The sequence below is a fragment of the Falco punctatus genome (assembly GCF_963210335.1).
Source record: "Falco punctatus genome assembly, chromosome: 11".
In the NCBI taxonomy this organism is placed as follows: Eukaryota; Metazoa; Chordata; class Aves; order Falconiformes; family Falconidae; genus Falco; species Falco punctatus.
The window spans coordinates 35,262,894-35,283,338 of NC_137591.1; the positions used below are offsets into that span (position 1 = coordinate 35,262,894).

Consider the following 20,445-nt stretch of genomic DNA (forward strand, 5'->3'; position numbering starts at 1 on the left):
TTGTGAGAATCCTATTTAAAAAGCAAAGAAAGAGCTCAGCTACAAAGCAGTGTGCCATTCATAATGAAAACAGCCATTTTCTGAAGCAAAAGTTGTCTTGGAGTCTCACATTCATAATGGTCTTCCAGATGAAGACATCAGACTGTAATCAGCACTAATTCAGCTTCCCATCTATTCTCACTCGGGCTTTGTAAAGTACTTAATCACTTTGTACCTAGCCCCATACGAAAACTAAAGCAATATAATATTTGCTTTTACCTTCTTGTCCTCAGATCATAAAAACCTCTCAGCAAATCCTAATATTCACCACGTATACCAATAGTTAACAGAACGGTGACACAGACAGGTTTGGATGCCTGGATGCTCGTTCTACACAACCCAACCCAACAAATAGGACAGCAGAGGCAGGCACACATCTCTGTTTCCTGATACAGCTTGCAAATGAATGGGTGGTTCTTTTATGAACCTCTTCATGAATCAGCTACTAAGAACAGTTTAATTACATTCCTCAGGGGTTTGCAACAGTTGGTCATATAAGACTCATCACCTGCTTTCAGCATCCCCTTCATGTGGTGCTGATAAGGACAATTGCTTTGTGAAGAAAAACACTTAAACAATCTTTAAATATGAAGTTATAAAAATGATCAAAATATGTAATTTGCCAGAGCTGAAGTCCTATAGTGCTGTAACCAAGCTCCAGCCCTATAATCCTCAGACAGCCAAAACTACTGACTCCAAGGTGTCTTCCCACATAAGAACAGGTGAAGGCAGCCTGCACAGCTAAATTTTAGTCTGTAAACACCTGAGGCTGCTCTATCCAAACTTCTCATTTTACAAAGTTCCAAATCCTGATTAGTTCAGTTTTTTAGCTCTTAACAATATACTTTTTACAGAGCTATTGTCCTTATACTATGTGATGTCTGTAATATTATGTCATTAAACACACACTATAAACATATACTGCTGGTTAATTCATTGTTTAATAGAACAGCTTTTGATAACCAGTGTCTAGTACCGTAGAGTTCATAAGGCAGAAGGCACAAGGAAACAAATGAAGCAGAACTATTTCATTTAGAAACTAGTGCATCCCTTGGAATAACTGCCAAATAAGATCACTGGAGTGAACAGCATAGCTGAAACCTACCTAAAAAGACACTCCACAGGAGCAAGTGATAAAAGGGGGAAAGCAAGCATCAAGATCCAGGGATAAAGCAATTAAGTGAGGCTGAGAATGACAAGCTGCTTGGGCTAAAAGACCTGCTTCTGTGTGTCAGTACGAATGCCACTAAAAGTCCAAATATACTGAGCTGGAGAAAGTCCTGATTTACAGTGAATAATTGACATTATGCCTCAGTCTCTTGGGTACAAATTGAGACACACTGCTCCTGTACAGTTTTTTTCTATCTCTCCGTGCTTGATGTGCACATGAGGATCCCAAGGTGTCTCACAAGATCTGAATATAATGCTCACTTCATCCTACTACTTATTTAAAATGTAGTTTGCAAACATGATCCTTTTCTTGCCACTTCACAACAGATTTATGTGTTCCTGAGCTTTAGCTTGCACATAGTTTGCAATAAATACAAGCACCATCTAGCTGCTTTTAAGGAATTTAGATTGCCCTCCCAGCTGCAATCTTGTACATACATATGGCTGCCTCCAGCTGGCAATCCTCCATTTCAGAAGAGCCACATAATGAACACAAGTTATTTCCATTTCTCCCTGATGGTTCTAATGAGTTTGTCATCTTTTTCATCTCAGCGATGCCTTCAATAAAAAAATAAAATCACACAATCCTAAGACATGCAAGACTCCCACTGACTTCCATAGGAGGCCTGCCTAAGAGCATGGGCTTGAGAAATAAATGCTCAGAAACAGACCTAGCCATCAAGCTGGCTACACACATCATACTTATACTCTTTACATGAAAATACAGGTGATAAGTAGCCTGAAAAGAGGCTACTTATCTTTGCTGATACGGAATGAAGACTATTTTCTCTAAGATGCTTTTTGCATTGTTGAAAGAAATTACTACCTTTTCAAACCTATCCCCTGAAAGAAAAGAACATAAAGTTGGTGATCATTAGCCATCTTTATTCTATTTACTGAGATAAGGTTTATAGCTCTGATGAGACAAAATTCTCTCGAGACAGCTCACACTAACCTTTTAGCACAGAAAGCACCAAGATACTAAAAGATGCTGTCCTATCATGACAGCTGCTGCAGGATAGAGAGGCTAAATGAACAAAAAGTAACTGAATTGTGCTCTGTTGTAGCAGTTTATTGTCACTGGGTCACAGAATACTCTTGGCAGACAACAGTTTTGCAAGCTATAACAAGACATGAAGTTAAATCTGCTGTTTTAATTTAACCTGTCTTGCCCATATTTGTCCGGGTCACATTCTGCGACTCAATTTCTTTCATTTCTCACATACCTGAACACTAGCAAAAATGAGTCAGTTTATAAAATTTTAGGGTTTTTCTTTCCTTTCCATCAGGCTAACGTGAACACCTAAACAAGTCACTTTAGTAAGTAAACAAGCTTTCCCACCTAGAGTCACCAGGAGAAAAATCTAATGACTTGCAAAAGCTAGTTTGAACACACAACACCATAGGGAGCTGCTCACCGGCATTGTGAACAAGCATCTCAAAAGCTCATCTGCCAGGCTCTCTCATGATTACAAGCCGGAACGTGCCCATTAGGCTCAAAGCAAAATAAAAATCATACTGTTGTACCAATACAGTGGGAAATGCTAAATTTCCTTGCATGGGTGCCAGCCAGCACAGCTGCCAGAACAAAAGTTAACGTTCAGAACAAAATCACCGTGCTGTGACCTTGTTCTCAACACAGCCGTTTCCGAGTTGGAGGGATAGACAGACAAGAAAAGAGGAGAAAAGTAGCCATGGTGGCCCGCCCGGCTCCTACCTTTGCTCTGCATGAAGCAAAACTGCCTGCTCATCCAGAATGAAAGGAATTCATGTTGCTGCTACATGTGTGGACAAACTTTTAAACACATGTCACTCAGCTAAACTTATTTCTGTAGAATCTGAGGAATAACAAACTAATGTAAGCAGAAATAACCCTTAGGAATTACCTATACGCAGGCTTTTACCAGTTTAATGTACTTAAATGGAAACCTTGGGTATCACTGGCATCAGAGGAAAGAGTGCAACTACAGAAACCTAGATGCAAGAAAAATTCTGTTGGCACAGTTACATTTTTGTTTGCTCACAATAAGCCTTCCCCAATGATTCTGGGTTTTCCTGTTAACTAACAGATCACTTCCATGTAAGGGCGACTTTGTGCCTCTTTTTCCTTAGGAATCCAAGAAAGACAAGGAAGTCACTGGTTAGAGAAGCCTAGCAGTCACAATCACAGGCTTCCCTCCCTGACTTGTCTTATACACCACTAAGTTGTTGATAGTCTTGCTCACTGCTTCCCTTCCTATTATGAAGCTTTTTGTGGCTTAATTAAATGTTTACCAAGCTGTTTGCAACCTTCCAACCAAGGCCCAAAGAGGGCTCCATTAACAACTCTCGTGATCAGGGATGACAAGAATTTGTCTCAGTTTATCTGTCTTGTCACTGACATAGATTTTTGTTTGAAACAGGTAAAGTTCTACTCAGTTTAACCCCACTGGAATAAGGACCAACATGCAGACACCACACATTTCTAAAGCATGTAACTAACTGCATGTTTTGCTGCACTTAAAATAGGCAATTCTGTGTTTCTGCAACAGACTCAAATGCGAGGGATTTTCACTCAGATTCTCAGTTTTGATTGTGTGCACAGAGCTACCTAATGCTTAGTTCACAGCTGTAACAACGCTGAAGAACAGCTCAGCTGCAGAGAATGGACCATCAACATTTGTACCTGTGAATATCAGCCGCTACTTTTAACTAAAGCACACATTTCTGGCACTGTCAATCACCAAGACCCAGCAGGACACACACCGTTGGATTGCATAAGACACCTACATATACCCTGTGGGGCCAGAATGGTGAAAACCCAGCAGAGAAAGAACTGCCAAATGGAAACAGCATATTGAAATGCCTGCATGCCTGAGATGAGGCAGCTTTATCAGGGAAGGCAGAGCTTTTGGCAGGACATCCCAGAGCACACCACTCCCCTCTCCCCCCATTTAACTTTTGCATGCCCACCCTTTAAGGACCTCAGTCAAAAATCAGTGTCACCAGTAAATTGAGACAGAATCACTTTTCCATGAAGCAGCAAATAGATATTGAAACATCACACATTTGCTGTTGGGTTTGTGCATACATGGGGCAGTTACCATGGATCAGCAGTCACAGTTGCTTATTCCTGAGACAGCGTAGTCATATATATCAGAAATGAGCTTTGGCTTTAATTAAATGGTCTGAAATTCAAGTTTCATGCACAGAACTTAAGATCCTGAGATGCAGCCCAATTAAATCAAGCAAAATCAGACTGCTCTTTCTATACCTAAAGCACTAGTCTGAGACCGGCTCCTTTCACTCGGACGCTTTCTGGCTTTCGCTGCCTCCCAAGTCACCGAGAGCCAGTCTCCCTTTCCCCAGGCAGCAGCAGCAGGCAATATTTACCCCACTTCAGCGTAACCCTCCCAGCCTGTTCTGCTACAGAGTTATGTGCAGATATAGATAATACACCAAGCAAGCCTCATTGGAATAACCAAACAGATAAAATACACAAGTTATTTAACGAGCAAAACATCTAAGAGAGCACTTTTTCATACCCTGAATGGCACTAGTTGTTCAGACCATAATAATATGGTGTTATATTTTATTCTTGGGTCTTTGAACTCCTTCCCCATCCTCCACATCAGATCAGTAAGCACTGAAAAACTTCACATTGGGTAGCCCTCTCTTTAATTTTTACCTCCTTAAATCTCCAGTTCTCATCTCCTGGCAAAATCCATTTAAACAGGGCTCACAAGTTAATGGTTAAACTTGTTGTTTGTAGTACCATTAATATAGGTCAAGCAGCACAATAGTTACAACTGCTGTGAGGGAAGGTACATAAAGACACAGTAAGCAGTTCAGGACCTTATTACAACACGTCTATCAAATGCAGGGGTACAAACAATGTGCCTGATTCATCAAAAAGATAACTTCTGCTGACAGCACACACTGTTCCCTGGAGCCTCTTACGCATGGCTCAAAAATTAAAATTGGAAACGTAAACTACATAGACACATACTTGCAAATGTGAGTATGTTTCAGCACAGTGAGCATTTCTATGCAAAATACCAGATACAGGCAGCGGGAGGAATTCAGCCCTAATTTGCACCACTGAGCACAGAAGAAATCAGCAACAGCTATGACTTTACTCTGCATTTTCTCTCATGTAACCAAGGGAAGAATTTGTCCCACCAGGCCCAAGGACACACATTTTTCACTGTGGGATGCACATGCATAATGCCTACAAGAGGGATTACCTTATGCTTTATTCAAGAATATTCAAAAGGACAGACCTCTCCGTGCCTCAAAAAGTTAGTATATCAGGAATACTGACAGTAAGTACTTTTTCAAAACTAACGGCACCGTAAAGCTTCACAACACGGATTACTTATGCTCAGCACCAGTCATTCACTGTCTGCCAATCCAGGTAGACATCATCCCTGATTCGGTTCCCAAGCTCCCGCAAAGTCCCTCCCAAGGTTCTCAAACTGAGGTAAATTCCCGGACATTGCTGGGGTGAAAGCAGAAAGAACAGCCAGGCCTGGAGACTGACCGAGCCTGCAAGGCATGTCGCTGGACACAATTATTAGTCCTCTTCACAATTATTTGTATCGTGATCGCATGTAGAAGCATCAATCAAGCCTGCAGTGTGAAGCGCATCCACCCTGGCAAAACCAAACATGATAAAGCTGGCTTTTCTGACCAAGCATTTTGAAAGTATGAATAGCATTTCAACCAGTTTCTCCCTTTTAAACTGAAATATATCTAAAAACCTTTTGTCTCAGCCTATTCACTAGAAAACTTTACTCATACCCAAGACCTAGCAACTGTAATTCCAAGAGGACCAGTTTGATTATTCTTAATCAGGATATTTTACTACATATAATAAAATACAGAACCAATACCAGAAGAACAGAAGTCATTACAGACTAAATTTATAATGTGCCTCAGATTTTCTTTCAGACTTCTGTGTTTTTTCATTGGTAAAAATTGAACACCATTTTCTTCCATTTATCTCACTGATACAATATTTTGCATTTCTGTGATACCTGTTATCTCTTATTTCAATAAGCTTTATGAACCTTCAACTAGACCTTCAGCAAGTGTGAATCACCATAGCTCAATGCTGACTAACAAACCTCTTTTGAATCACACTACTTGAAGAGTGATTACTGCTGTTGCACAGCCCTGTAGACAGAGAGGGGACACGTAACAATAACATGACATTAAAACACAGTAGATCTCAGGTGTAATGCTACTAGTATTTTATGAGATAAAAACACCTTGTGGAATCATGATTTTAAACGCTGCTTAAAGCTCACCGAAAGCATTCTAACCACTTTGTGAATGTTATACACTGCTACGCAAGCCTCATCTGGGGTGTTTTCCAGTAAAAACAGATCATGTCACAATTAAAAAAAAGCACTGTTGACACTTACTAAATTAACTCCAGTGCATGTTATATATACTACATAATAAAAACAGATCAACAGACTACTCTGCCTTCTCATTGTACTCATCCTGGTAGGGCAGCCCCTCGTGACAGTTTGAATTATAAAATAGTTTGCTTCAAGACAAATAGCAGCATGATAAAGGGATTTTTATGCATTCATCTGGACATTTTTTGTATTCCATATTACAGGTCATCTCTAATAGCTTCATATGTTGCACTTCCCGCACTAGAATGAGATGCACTCCACTTTAGCACAGATGTACAGGAAACTCTGCTACAAAATAGTTCCTCTCTGTTATCAGAGCTGAATCCTTTTTGTACAGAAACCGTTTATAATAATGAAAACAGCATTGCCTCACACTATTGTTTTTCTTGAACATCAGTAAAGATTTCATTTAATTTGTCTGATAATGACGAAGGAGAAATAAAGTAACACAAAGACAAAAAAAAACGTCCACAGAAGGTTATGAATAAGAAACGTAAGAGTTCAGAGAATATAATGTAACTGCCTGTAAAAACACATGTGACCTGTTGGGAGTGAGGCTGCTTCCTTAAGGTGCTGGAGGGGTCTCTCTGCTCAGTCATCTGGGAAGCACAAGGTGGAGTTGTGCCCTGCTGATATTCAGATTTCTAAGGGAAGAAGGAAAGGGCTATGTGTTCTCCCACCCACCACCACTGTTTCACCCTAAGAAGATACCTGCCGATTTCCAGCTAGCAACACTTCATCCCATTTAATATGGGGAAATAACAAGTCACTTTGAAATCCAGCAGAAACTGTAAGTCAGCCAACTCAGCAATATCAGCCTCTCCAAAATGCCGTTCTGATCCTGAAGACGTGCTGTATTTCAGTGAATTTCCCCTTCTATTATTATGACTGTCCTGTTTAAACACAGTTTTAGGATGGATACAACTAAAGCTGTTGATGTGGCTAAGGTGCTTGGTGAACACTGATAAATCAATACAATTCTGCACTCAGATGTACTTCCATTGGGTTAGCCGGGGTGACAATTCACCTGGTTTCTACCAAAATGTCAATAGAAACACATCTGCCAATAACGCAGCCCTGAGTTAACATCACACCATTGTAAAACTGGTGCAAGTTTCTGTGAAAACCATTAGGCCATAATAAAACCCTTACTATTTCATGAAACCTAGTTCCTTACTAGGGAATCTGTGTACCCACTTAAGAAGCAGATGGATGGCCCTAGAAATACGACACTTGCTGTGAAGAAATGTAGACTGTATTAGTGGTACCTTACCTAAAAGCATGTTCACACTGGGGGGGGGGGGGTGTACCAAGTAGGCTTCATCTCCAAGTTATGTACTTTATTAAGGCTTCTCCTCTTGTCTGGCATGCTTGAAACATGATAAACTGTTCAGAAAACTACAAGTAGCAAACTCTCCTTTACAACACTTGGGTAACCTGGTAGGACAATAGGGCCTTTGTGCCTTGTAGTGACTCTGGGACTGAATCATATCATCACAGTAATTCAAAATTCACTAAACAGCTTCTCAGAACAATGGTATAAAAGCAACAGAGGCTTAAGGAGAAGTACAAAGTACTATACATTTCAGACAGCTTTTGACATTGTGGGTAATGATATCAAATAAGATAAAGTGAGGATCACTTCATTCACTATCCAGAAACTTTGGTCTGTCTGCTTTAAAGATGGTTCTTTTTAACTTCCACAGGCAGAAAGCTGCAGGCTTACAGGTCCTGTCTGTGAAACTCTGCCAGGTCTCAGCGTTACCCTGTGCACAGAGACGTCTTGCATGGAAAGCTCAGGTTTCTTGGAGGTTTCATTTTAACATGTTTAACTTGTATTTTCTAGTCAGCTTATCTTAAAGATGGTTTGGCAAAATCAAAAACATAGCTGTGGAAATTCTGGGATGCTTAGATTTTGGGCAAGTTTATCAAAATAATATACTTAAGTGGGTTCATAGCTGGTTTTATAGCAATCAAGGCATAGAAACTGCTTCAGAGATAAAATATGATACCTTTTTGTAAAGATTGTATAGAACTCAGCCCAACAGACCACTTCCAGATACAATAAATGCGTATTCACTTTTGAAGTTATCAACAGTTACCTCCCACATGAGGCAGTTAAGACATATTGACATGGCTGTCTGAGATGAATCCTTTCTCAACAAATGAACTTTTGCAATAGGATCAGGATTAGCTTCAAATCCCATCAGAATCTATTATAAAGCCCCAGAGCTAAAGCTTTTTAGCATTTGCTGTAGTGTTTGGTGTTGGGTTTTTTGTTGGTTTTTTTTAAAAAGAACAGGGCTTTTTTATATGGCAAAATCACTGAGGCTGTAGCTTCACCAACAGTTCTGCTCTAATAAAGCTCCCTGCAAGAAAGGTTTTCCCTGCGCAGCTGCTTTCAGCATAGACCAGATCAGGAATGGGGTCCCAACAGCCCCCAGAGTCCAGTGTAGTCAGAGGGACTCAGAAACTGAAACAACATTGTTGATTGCAACTTTCCAGGTGAACAAAACCATGGGGATCCAAAGACCATGCTGCAATTGAGGCAAATGCTATCAAAGGACATAGAGAACACAGTGCAATATCAAGGGTTAAAAGCAATTCTTATTCATCGGGAGACTTCAGCACAAGAGTACATCCTTATGCTACTAGTGTTGCACATATAGACTATTTACTGTACCCCTTCTTTAAATAAAAGAACAATTTCTAGTAACAGCAGCAGTGCAACATCTTCAACATCTACATTTCAGAAAGTTTGCGGTGCAGGTGCCAAATTTCAGACATATATGGGAAGCATCAGCCAGAGGAAAGCTGTCCAAAACTGGAGACAGTGAAGGACCAGGCAAAAAGGGAAAAATGAGATCCAAAGTCAAAAGGGAGGGGAAATAAAACCAGTCAGCAACAGAATGAAGAAGCAAGAGATAAAAACATTTGTGTTTGAAGTAACAAAGCGTGCTTTCATTCACGTTGTGGAAACATTTTAAGCTACCACAATTTCACTTGAATTCTGCTAGTTTCTTGAGACTACTGATACTATAGGAGAAATGATATAGAAATCCTTGATGTCCTGCCAAAATCCTAGAGTCTGTTGCAAAATTACAGAACATTTTACAAACTTTTGAAACTTCAAACCAATAAAGTCTCAGCACTTGTTCCTTCCCAACATTTTATACAACTACTGTGTCAGAGACTTGACTAAAACAGTTCTCACCAGAATGTTAGGAAAATATTCTAGTTCATTATTTCTTTTTATTAAAAAAATGATAAATCTCGTTGGAATCTCCACCAACTGAAATCCGTGTCTCTATATTTGCCTGAACATGGATCTTGAGTCAGAAAAAAGTTCCACTCCATTCTATCCCTCTTCTGTCATTTGTCTCAGTGTGCTTTGAGTAAATAATTGATCCAGTACATTTATTTATTTTAAGCTCAATGGATGCTTGCTCCAAGGCTGAAAATCATCACAAAATGGTGTATATTTTATAGTGTGTGAAACTCTGATGCCTTAACAAGAGAATTCTATACAGCTTCCTGAGATAAAAGGTGAGGATCCAAGGCAGGCAAGATACTTCTCTTACAGCCAAATAGGAACACCTGGCATCCTACCCTCACTATCAGATTCAGAACTTGCCATGCTGTTAATATGAAATGAAAAATCAATAGTTATTGTTCTGTCATTACTTCCCATCAACTGATGCATGAGTGTCAAACATTACAGCGAGTTAATAGTAACACAAGGCAAAGGGATCATTTTCCAGAAACATGCTAGAGCCACACATTATGCATGTCCTGGCATTAACCTCTCACCTGGGCAAGCTCTCTGTCTCCTCTCAACACACTAGCAAGCAGCTGAGAAGGGCTGTGCATCCACACAGCAACCACCTAAGCTGGAGCTGGAGCGAGGCTTCTGCAAGCAAGATCTCGTGAAGGTCAGCAGTGCCCTGTCCAAGCACCACTAAAGGGTGCCCTTTGTTGTGAACTACAGAGCAAAATTGCTTCCCGCTTTATAAAAGAAAAAAGTCCAAAATTATATATCCATAGGGAGAATCCTAAAATTATCAGACTGCTATTTGAAAAGCCTTCACATCCTAACTGAGAAGCACACGCAAGTCCCCAGCAAGGCCCTGTGCTTCATTACAAAAGTAGTTATGGCCCATTCTTAGGAAGGGATGAGGAAAGCTCCTACAAAAGCTGTCAGGGAGCAGTGAGGGCCAGCTGCACCCTGAGGGGAAGAAAACTAAGAGCTAAGGGCAGCAACAACACAGACCAGGCAGGGAGCTCACCGGCACAGCACAGTCCCACGGCACGGCAGCCGATCAAGCAGAGTGGTGGCAAGTCCTACCAATGCTCCCATGGTCCTTGGGTGGAAGCAATAAAATCCGCCAGGTCTGAGGCCAAGCCAGGAAGCCCAAAGGATCGCTCTGGTGCAGGTTCCCATCCAGCACAGCTCAAGGAAGGGGCTGGGTCACACAGCTGGAGCTTAAATGAGCCGGTGGCCTGGTGGGCAGGCAGCCAGGGAGTGGCCCTGGTGAGGCCTATTAGTGCCCTGGCAAAAGTTTCTCTTTCTTTACCATCCTACTATTGCTCTATTCAGTACCTCTTGCTCTGTATACACATGTATATTTCTAATACAGAATTCTCCAGCAGTCGTGATCAGGTCCCTGTCTCGGCTGTACACGCTGTTGTCTGGGCCACTGAAAAGTGTTTCAGTCTGAAGGGAAGGCAGGCAGGAGTGACCAGGGGACAGCAAGAGCAACGGCTGTAGGAGGAGAATAACATCAGTTCACAGTTATAACAATACAGAAATAAGGGTATCTGAAATCTGTTTATATTTCCTGGTGTGGTAGAAGTACCCAAAAGCCCTAGTTCCAGGCAAAAAAATTTGTCTAGGCACTATACAAATGGAGTGGCTGGACAGGAGCTGGAGACTTGTGTGCCACCATTAGCAGCGGAATTTAAAGCTGTTCCCTGAAAGTCAGGATCCCTCAGAAATCCCAGGTGCTACTGCTCTCCCCAGAAATATAAGCACTCTAGTTCCAGGGTCATCTGCATTTTTCACTGTGGTCTAAGCATATAAAATAAAGTAAGTGTACTGTCTACAAACTGTAGACACATTGTATAAAAGGATATAAAAATATTAATTAATATGTTATACTGATCTATTATTCATGTAACTGCACTAGGGAGACTATGTTCTTGAAGGAATAAAGTATTTCTCAGATCTTGTTTACTTGTTCTATTTTTTAAGAACTGCAACATTTAGCAAGAGTGATTCCTAGATGACTTGGAAGACAATGAAAAAACTCTTTCTTCAGTGTTATATATGCTTATGAAATCTACGCATTGGACAGAATAGATATGGGGTTTTATTAGAAGCTTACATCTAAAGTAATTACTGCTATTCAGATTCCAGCATATGCCTCCAGAAAACAACCATCTTAAATTTTAAATTGCCAAGAGAAAGTCTAGTGTTCTGTTTAATTATTAGTGCCATAAACCAGAGCAATATTTACCTGCCTATAACAGAGCTTAGGAAAATCCATTTATCTCTCCTGCCAGGTGCTACGTTTCTCACAGTTATTAATAAAATGATCTGAAATCCTTATTTGTGAATGGCCTTTATTCCACTTTTCTCTCCTGTCCAGTGTCCTTCCCAATGAAAGTCGGCTTTGAAATTGGAACAGACTGTGCACTTGCTCAGTGGGAATACAGAAAGAAGTGGAAGCTCTTCCCTACACCAGCTCTGACCCCTCGCTTGAGCCCTAAGTTTTGACTCCTCCTCCCCCTGGCTGCAGGGTGGTCCATCCAGACATCCTGCCATTCCTGGTTCAATAAATGAGTTTCAGTGAGGAGACCTGCTTTCCTTACACACGAAATGCCACTCTGACCTGCTTTCTCTTGCCAGTCTTTCACCTTCCCTTAGCATTCAGCTCACTCTTATTCCATGGTCTCAAGCAAAACCAGTCCGTGTGCTTCCTCCAGGAGTAGAAATTAGTCAGGAACTCATCAGAGCACTCAGGGTCTTTCAGGATTTACCTTCCTGAAGTAAGTCTTGGTATTTCCATCCTGCCTTAAGCTAAGGTGTTGGGGGGGAGGGGGGTGGGGTGGGGAGGGCGGGGGTGGTAACAGTGTCATCCTTTGCACGTATATACATATCTTGAAAAAACAGATAATCTAGCTACCAAATTCAAAAGGTTTTTAGTTCCACTTAAGATCCACTTTAAGACTCTTTCTCCTCTCTTTCTCCTCCCTTCTGAAGTAATATATTTCTGACATTTTATTAATAGTGCTCTAAGAAGAAACTGTTTTCTGCTCCTGAGTGCTATGTGAGATGATGGATGAGTTCACAACACCTGTTACTGCTACATAGGTGGAAGTAATTTCCCCCTGCCTGTTTCACAGAAATCTGTTCTTTTCTCACAAAGTCAAACACTCTGCTCCTATTTCTAGTAAATATCTCCTGGATAAGCTTTGAAAAGGTTCAGTGAGTAACTAATCGATATAATTTCTCTTTGTACACCAATAAGTTAGATTATTGAAGAAAAGGATTTGTGCAAGAAATTAAAATTGAAGCTACTTACATAAATAGACAGGAAGATAAAACTTGCCTAGATAGCTCTTCACACACCAAGAAAAAGTTTTATTTCTCCAGTGCAGAGACCTAGCACTAAATCTGTATCCCACCAGAACTCATCCCACTCCTTCAGTTAAAGCCAAGAGAACTTCTGTGATCCACGACTGTATGCTTCATTCTGCACAGAACAGTTTTCCTCCTAAATAGTCCTGAAGGTTTCCTGATTGCTCATTTAACCTAAGAAAGTTCTTACAAATGTCTGCATTTACCTCCTTTTCTAGATATGGATTTATTAGCAGAAATATTCACTAAAATGTTTGTAATTATTAGGGAAAAGCCACAAGAAGTAATTTTGTAATTCCTACAATTCATTATTCATCTCCAAATACAGTTTCTATTAAATTGTGGTCATCCAAACAGAGAACAGAAACACATGAGAGGTTAAAATACACTGATTAACGTAGTCAGGGAAAACACTTCACATTTTGAACACCCACAAAGAACTTACCTTGTTTCTGCTCACCAGAGTTGCATTTGAATATGCTGAAAATCACAAGTAAGGAGTAGCATATGCTGAAATGTATTTTAATGCCATTATATTCTATTACTGAGGTGATAAAAATAACATGTAACATATGTATATGTAAGTAAACAAAAATAACAAGGCGTTTAATAGTGCAGTCATACCATAAGACCAAACAGGAACTGAGAATCAACTGATAGAATTAACTTAATAAATTAGAACTCTACATTTCAGTGCTGTAATTACTTCACTGAAAAACCCAAAAGGTGAAGATCACCAGATATATCAGATTTTCTTAATTTCTTTTACAGAACTACTACTGGGGAAAAGGCTTAAAACTGTATTTTTAATGTCTTGGTTTTGCACATGTAAAATAATATAAAATTCATGAAGGTGGAGAAAATGCACTGAAGCATCCAAAAGAATTTTAAATGTTTGTGATAGATCAGGAAGAATATTGGAATGACTGTAACGAAGGATAGTTTTAAAAGAGCGATTTCCAGATCAAAGAACAGATTTTGCAAATCTCTTTCCACCTAAGCAAACCTCCAGCTGAAACCAACTGGACTACTCTCAGGACGAGACAGCTCATGCCAAGGTCAATGCCACGTCTGCCCTGGACTTTCAGTAGAATGAGGATCGTGTCCCTCATTTGATGCATGCTGTGCTTGAACACTTACCCTTTCTGAGATGTATTGATAATAAAGATGACAATACCTTGAGAAGAGCAACATCCAAAATGTTAAAAGAAAATTACAAAATCCTGACTGACCTCACTAAATTTACACCAACGTATACAAGTCATGGATTAAAACTCTTTGAAAAGGTCACTGTTCATTCATCAGTCCATTTCCGAAGCTTATTTCTTTGCATCCTTTAAGTGCCCAAAAGAAACACAACTTGTGAAAATGGCCACGAGAGGAGAAACTCCTTCTGACTCCATTTTTGTGATAAATGGTTGCAAAATAATTTGATGTGCAACAGTCAAAAGAGGGATTGTTGCCAAGCTTTTGAAATCAGGTACACTTTCTTTGAGGGACATTTTTCTGGGGGACAAACAAGGGACAATTTCATCATACAAGTGGGAAAAAAAACACCTAAGTTTTTTTAGATTAATTATCTTCCTGAAAGACCTCTGACAGAAGGGCATGTGTGAAATAACAAAATTACCTTTCAAAACCCTTGTCTTACCCTCTTGGGATGAAAAGAGGAAAAGAAAGTGAGGGAGGGGGCCTGAAAAACACCGAGATACAAAATGAGTTTATGATGCTTCAGCCACGGTTAGGAAAAGCTGCTTGGAGTAAGGTCAGTGGCTACTTTACTGGGGACTTCCATGTGCAAAGCTACAGTTCAAAATTCCTGGCCAGGCAAAGTATTCAGCCATGAACTCAGGGACGTAGCTTCAGTGGTACAACTCATATACCTCTTTATGCACACCCTTATGTACTTTCTTCAGCTGGGGCCCAAACATATCTCTGCTAAACATATCAAGCAGCTGGATCACAGGCTGATACAGGTTGTCCTGGAGTTTCCCTATGAGTTTCTTTTCCCCCACTAGACTAGGTATAAAGAAAGGCAAAGAAAATCTGTCTGGTTATGCACCTGGCATACATTCCTCTATCCGTGGAGACAAAGTATCAGAAAGGAAAAGAACATTTTTCAGTCACCCTGACATTTGATACTGATGCAAAAAAAGGAAAGGAATGACAGTGGTTGAAGCCAAAAGCATGAAGTTTCTTTATATTTCCTATGATTTAATATCTCTCTCCCCCACATAAGGCAGATTCCTTTACAGAGAGACTTGCATATGGGCCAGCAGTGCTCCAGCAACATCTCTGATGACAAAGTGGAAAGTTTCTAAGCACAGTATCATTTGCAGTATTTCTCATTTATTTTATCCCCAGTCCCCAAAGACATGCTTTTACTGATGAAATAAATGATTTTCATTTTTTATGAATTGAATTGAAAATCTATTTGATGACCAAATGAATTAGAATAGACAGAGAATCAAATTGTTTAGGTTTGTATGAATTTTGTTGTAAAAGCTGACTTCCAGCTTTCACTCAGTCTAAACTGATAAAAAATACCAGTGACCCTGAAAAAACACTCATAGTATCTGTTTAATGAGACTTTTAAATTAGCTTTTTTCCTGTAATAAATAGGAAGATACACTCACATAGCATGTTTTGCTTTTAAAGCATTTCATACACGTTGCAAGCCAGTAATATTAATAGAATTGCTGTGAGGCACCTTGGTAGAGTTTGCTAACTTTACAAGTATAATTACAAGTATAAAAAAGCGGAAGAGAAACTTAACTTCTAGAAGATTTTGGTGCATAAATCTATATGATTTTACTCACTGTGTGTACCATAGATAGAGTATTTATGACTGTGACTTATTAATTGGGTGAACAATTGTCTGATTTATACTCTCCAGCATGGTAAATAAAGCAAACAAAAGGCACGTGCAGTTGTTTAATACGAATTTGGAAAATCAGGCCTTCCCTCTACAGCCTGCATCCTTGCTACGAGGGGCTCTAGAGGGGGGCAGTACTGCACAGACCAAGCGATAATTCAGGCCTCCTGGCTGTAAGGCCCAATTGCTGCATGGTTCACCACATCAACCCCATTTTCAGAGCAGCATTCTAGCTCTCATCTGGGCCAGGAGAAGCCTGAAAAGCAGTTCAGTTTGAGCAGGAACTAACCTGTCTGCCACTTTATCATCAAAGTCTAACCACCATGACAAAGTATATAAAAGAGCATATGCTGCTTTACAGCCCTCTGCAAATTTAAAGAGAAAAAAGCTCCCACTGACTTAAAGAGGCTTCAGATCTAGCCCACAGTGGAATAACTTCACTCTGTTTTTCAAGATACTTGAAATATCAAATATCATCTGATTATTCAAGCTCAGTGAGTCTGATCTCCCAAAGTGTATGCAGGCTTGATCTATCAGGCTACAGGTGCAGAGGCTGCCAGTGGCACCGCAGGGCACGGAGAAGCCACACTGCACTCAGGCTGCTGTACATGCAGCACTGCATCACCCAGGGAGCTGGCGTGCCCCTGCCTTCCCTCTGGTGGGTGTGAAAGCAGAGCCTCACCCACTCACAGCTGAGCTGAAAAATCACCCAGTCATCTACACACCCACCTTTACAATGATTATTTACAACAAAACAGTTGACAGCCATCTGACATGCTGTGGATGGGCATTATACCCCGCAGACTTAGAGGTGAGCGCAATACTGTCTATGTATCATAATCCTGGGTATCAGTGTTTAAATATGTTGTAAAGCTCTTTACTGAGAAAGTAGTGTACGCTTTCAACTAAATGGCTACAGCCTGGAGCTAGTCTCCAACCTGAAGACTGGGGCAATAAAAATGGTTTTGTCTGACAAACCATCGCCCAGGATTTGCTGGTGCTGTTACTCAGAGTGTAGAATCCCAAGAGCACTCAGAAGCCTCCTTTAAGGAATTAATGCTTGCTTGTTTTGCCATCCGAAGAGTGTTTACAGAAGCCAAAACAACCATGCTTGCTGTCCACTGTGCAAAGAGGTGATGACATCAAGAAGACAGGTCACAAGTCTGAGTTTATAGTCATTACACTTAACATTGGTATGGCTTTTCATCCACTCACTATGATCTTATGACCCCACAACTTTACAACCTTCCACTCTCTGGGCTTCATAGCACCTCTCCACTCTTAGGTTAATCATTTCTCTGCCATTATCTGCCAAGAGTTCTTATCTCTTTTGCTGTCACTTTATAACAGGGTCCTCTTATCAAGCTGTACAAAATCACGTGACAGTGCCAAACCTATCACAAGTTCCAATTCTTCTGATTAGAGACTATCATGAAATGGGATACATGGTTTACAGCAGGTCACTAATGCTGGAAAAAGTACAGAGTCCACTCAAAGACATGCTTGTTACTTTCTGAATTCTTGGATATTTTTTTTTGTTGTTCATCACGCCGACTTTCACTAAAGGTTATTATAGCCTGGGTCTCAAGGACAGAAAAGTTTACAGGCTACACCTCTTCTGTACTCAATGCGGTATACCTTGCACCCAAGGGTACTATATATTTATACCTAATAATGTCTTCTGGTTCCCACACAGCCATCATACAGGAATCTATAAAACATGGACTTACATCAGTTGGTAAGTAACAGTTTTCTAACTGTTTTGAAGACTCTGCATAAATATGTTAGACCTGGGGCTCTCCAAACTGAAAAAAATCATTCCAATCGGGCAAACCAACAAAACTGATTAATTTGCACGTGTATTTAGGCAAAAGAAGAACTTTACAATACAGCATAAAAATGTAAGAAAGCAGCTGACAATTCAGTGACTAACGATTTTCTCCAGAGATAATGTGATTATCAAATATGTAATCAGATAATTAATAGTATCTTTATCTATTACAACTGCTAATAACTTTGAAATTGTGCGTGTATAAACATTTGCAAAAATTAGATTTAAATTGCTTCTGGCCTGACTATTCTTGTTGAAGAAAACCTCAGGAATGTTTTTGGGTCTTTTCTGTAATACACATGTCGAATGCAGGTTATTTTCTATAGCTAAAAATGCAGATATATCATCAGATATATCATCATCAGCGAGGGTGGGCTGGATAACAAAAGTCTATTAAGACTCCAGAGCAGCAAAGCAGCGAATAGTTTCAGTAGCATATGGAAATAGCACCCTCTCCCCATCAGAAAGCCTGCAGGTGCGGGTCACTCTGGCTTGCAGGCACAAGGGGCATTGCACAGGCAGCTGCCCCAGGCTGCCAGGGCTGCGGTGTCGGTGGCTGAGCCATGCAGGGGAGGTGCTTCTCCCCACCACCTCCCCACCCTTCCCTCACACCTCCTACCTCGAGTCATTCTGTCTCTCCCCAGACACCGGGAGGGAGGTGCCTTTCCTTTGGCGGGCGATAGCATCCCCTGCCCTGTCATCCCGTGCCCAGGCTGGGGCAGGGGCTGAGTGGGACTGGAGAAGGTTTGCCAAGGGAAACCTTCATGGAGTGGAAGGCTCTTCACAAGCCAGCACAGCAGGTTCCATGACCCAGGGTTTTTCAAGGCTGCGTCTCAGCACAGCAGTTTATGGCAAGGATGAAAGAAGGGAGCTTTGGCCTGCATGTGGGAACCAGGGCTTGGTCTCCTCCTTTTGCCCCCAGTGTGCATCATCAGATGGCAGGTGAGGTGCTCACCCCGATGCTGGGTGGGATACGGGCACCTCACCACCAAGGGAGGCTTTGGGACAATGCCACCGCACCAGCTGCAGGAAACAGCCCCAAACACAGCTGAAACCTGGTCTTGATCTCCTGGGTGGAGCTGCTGCTTCTCGTAAGGGGAGGGTGCCAGTGGGAGGGGGTCCTGCCTCAGGCCTAGCTGTGTCCCAGGCAGATGGCCCCCAAGGGCTCCCTTCTCAGTCTCTTCACCTGCTCTACACCTCCTGCACAAGAACCATGCCCCATGCTGTAGCGAGGTTTGCTGGCTGCAAATGGGTGGCTGGAGGACTAATGTCCCATGGATCGCACCACCAGGCCCACAACCACCTGCCTGCTGGCCAGCTGTGCCTGATGGCAGCCCCACTCCAGGATGGGACTCTGGTGCTTCTCCTCAGAGGGAGCCATGTGGTCCCTCTGGCAGTGTTGTCAGGGTATCCCATCCACAACAACAGGAAGACACAGGGCCCTCCTGAGCTGTTGGGCATGGCTGTGACCAGGGTTAGACCATCAGGCCAGAAGGTCTGATCTCAGCAAAGCCACAGAGAAGTCAAAGCCAGAGACCCTCTGGTGTTTCTCTACAGGTGTGAGGTGCTGCTCTGCACAGCTGTGCCCCCAGAAACACATGGAAAATGGTGGGGGGCAAGTCCAGCTTCCCCTCAGGCCTTGCTCCAACTTTTGCTCTTTCTGCCTGCTAGGGAGGGAAAGGTGCTGGAATAGCCTCTGGGCCTCTCTCCTCAGCCTTCAGCATGGGATAGTAACCTAATGATACCTCACATGTATCTGAGGAGCTCAGATAAGGTTTTTCAGGGTGAAAGGGTACAGCCCAAGGGGAAAGGAAAATAAGACACTCTTATCTGTTATATTTAGACCAACTAAGTGCCATTTTCATAGTTCCCAAAAGACTAGCAGGCCTGAGCTCCCTAAATCATGTGGATCTGAGAAACAAATTGGTGGGAGATGTAAGTCAGCAGAGCGCTCTTGTCACCGTACCTCCGAAATGCACTTATACGTGTGCTGTATCATGGCTATACCAGGACAGATTCACAAAGCATGGCCCAGAAAAAAGCAGGTCTAAAACCTGTGAAATTCTCCAAAACCCTGTGCGCACTGGGTCGGGGGGAGGGTTCTGCCCTTGTGTGACACTGCACAGTCAGAGCCCATGGTGGCATCTCTGAAAATCCCATCTAACTTGGCACCGTAAACCGATCACCGCATACCTGTAAGGGTTAAATGAAACCAGCACCACCCAGTGGGCCTCTGCTTGGAGCTGGGGGAACCAGATAAGAAGGAGCTGGATTGTGTTCTTAGTTGCACTTGGAGAGTAGGTCTTTGGAAGAAAAAGCTGTCCTACCAGAGTGCGAGTGCAACCCGCAGCAGGGCCAAGAGCTCTTCAGAGTAAATCGCATCCGTGGTCTTTCACTTTTGCCCAGTCTCTCCCAGTGCCTCCTTTGCTTTTTCCTCTCTAAGCAGAGGCAGAGCGGGTGGGCTCATGAGGGCCTGCTACGC

General features: G+C 41.7%; 1 protein-coding gene across 1 annotated transcript in view; it reads left to right on the top strand.

Moving 5' to 3' along the window:
• Window positions 1-7,915: 7,915 nt before the first annotated feature.
• NR5A2 (nuclear receptor subfamily 5 group A member 2) overlaps window positions 7,916-20,445 on the top strand; it is a 107,700-nt gene continuing 95,170 nt past the window's right edge. Inside the window, exon 1 of the mRNA XM_080406797.1 lies at window positions 7,916-17,870. Coding sequence (XP_080262923.1) covers window positions 17,807-17,870 — 64 coding nt within the window. The 5' untranslated portion in view covers window positions 7,916-17,806. The remainder of the gene's footprint in view (window positions 17,871-20,445) is intronic.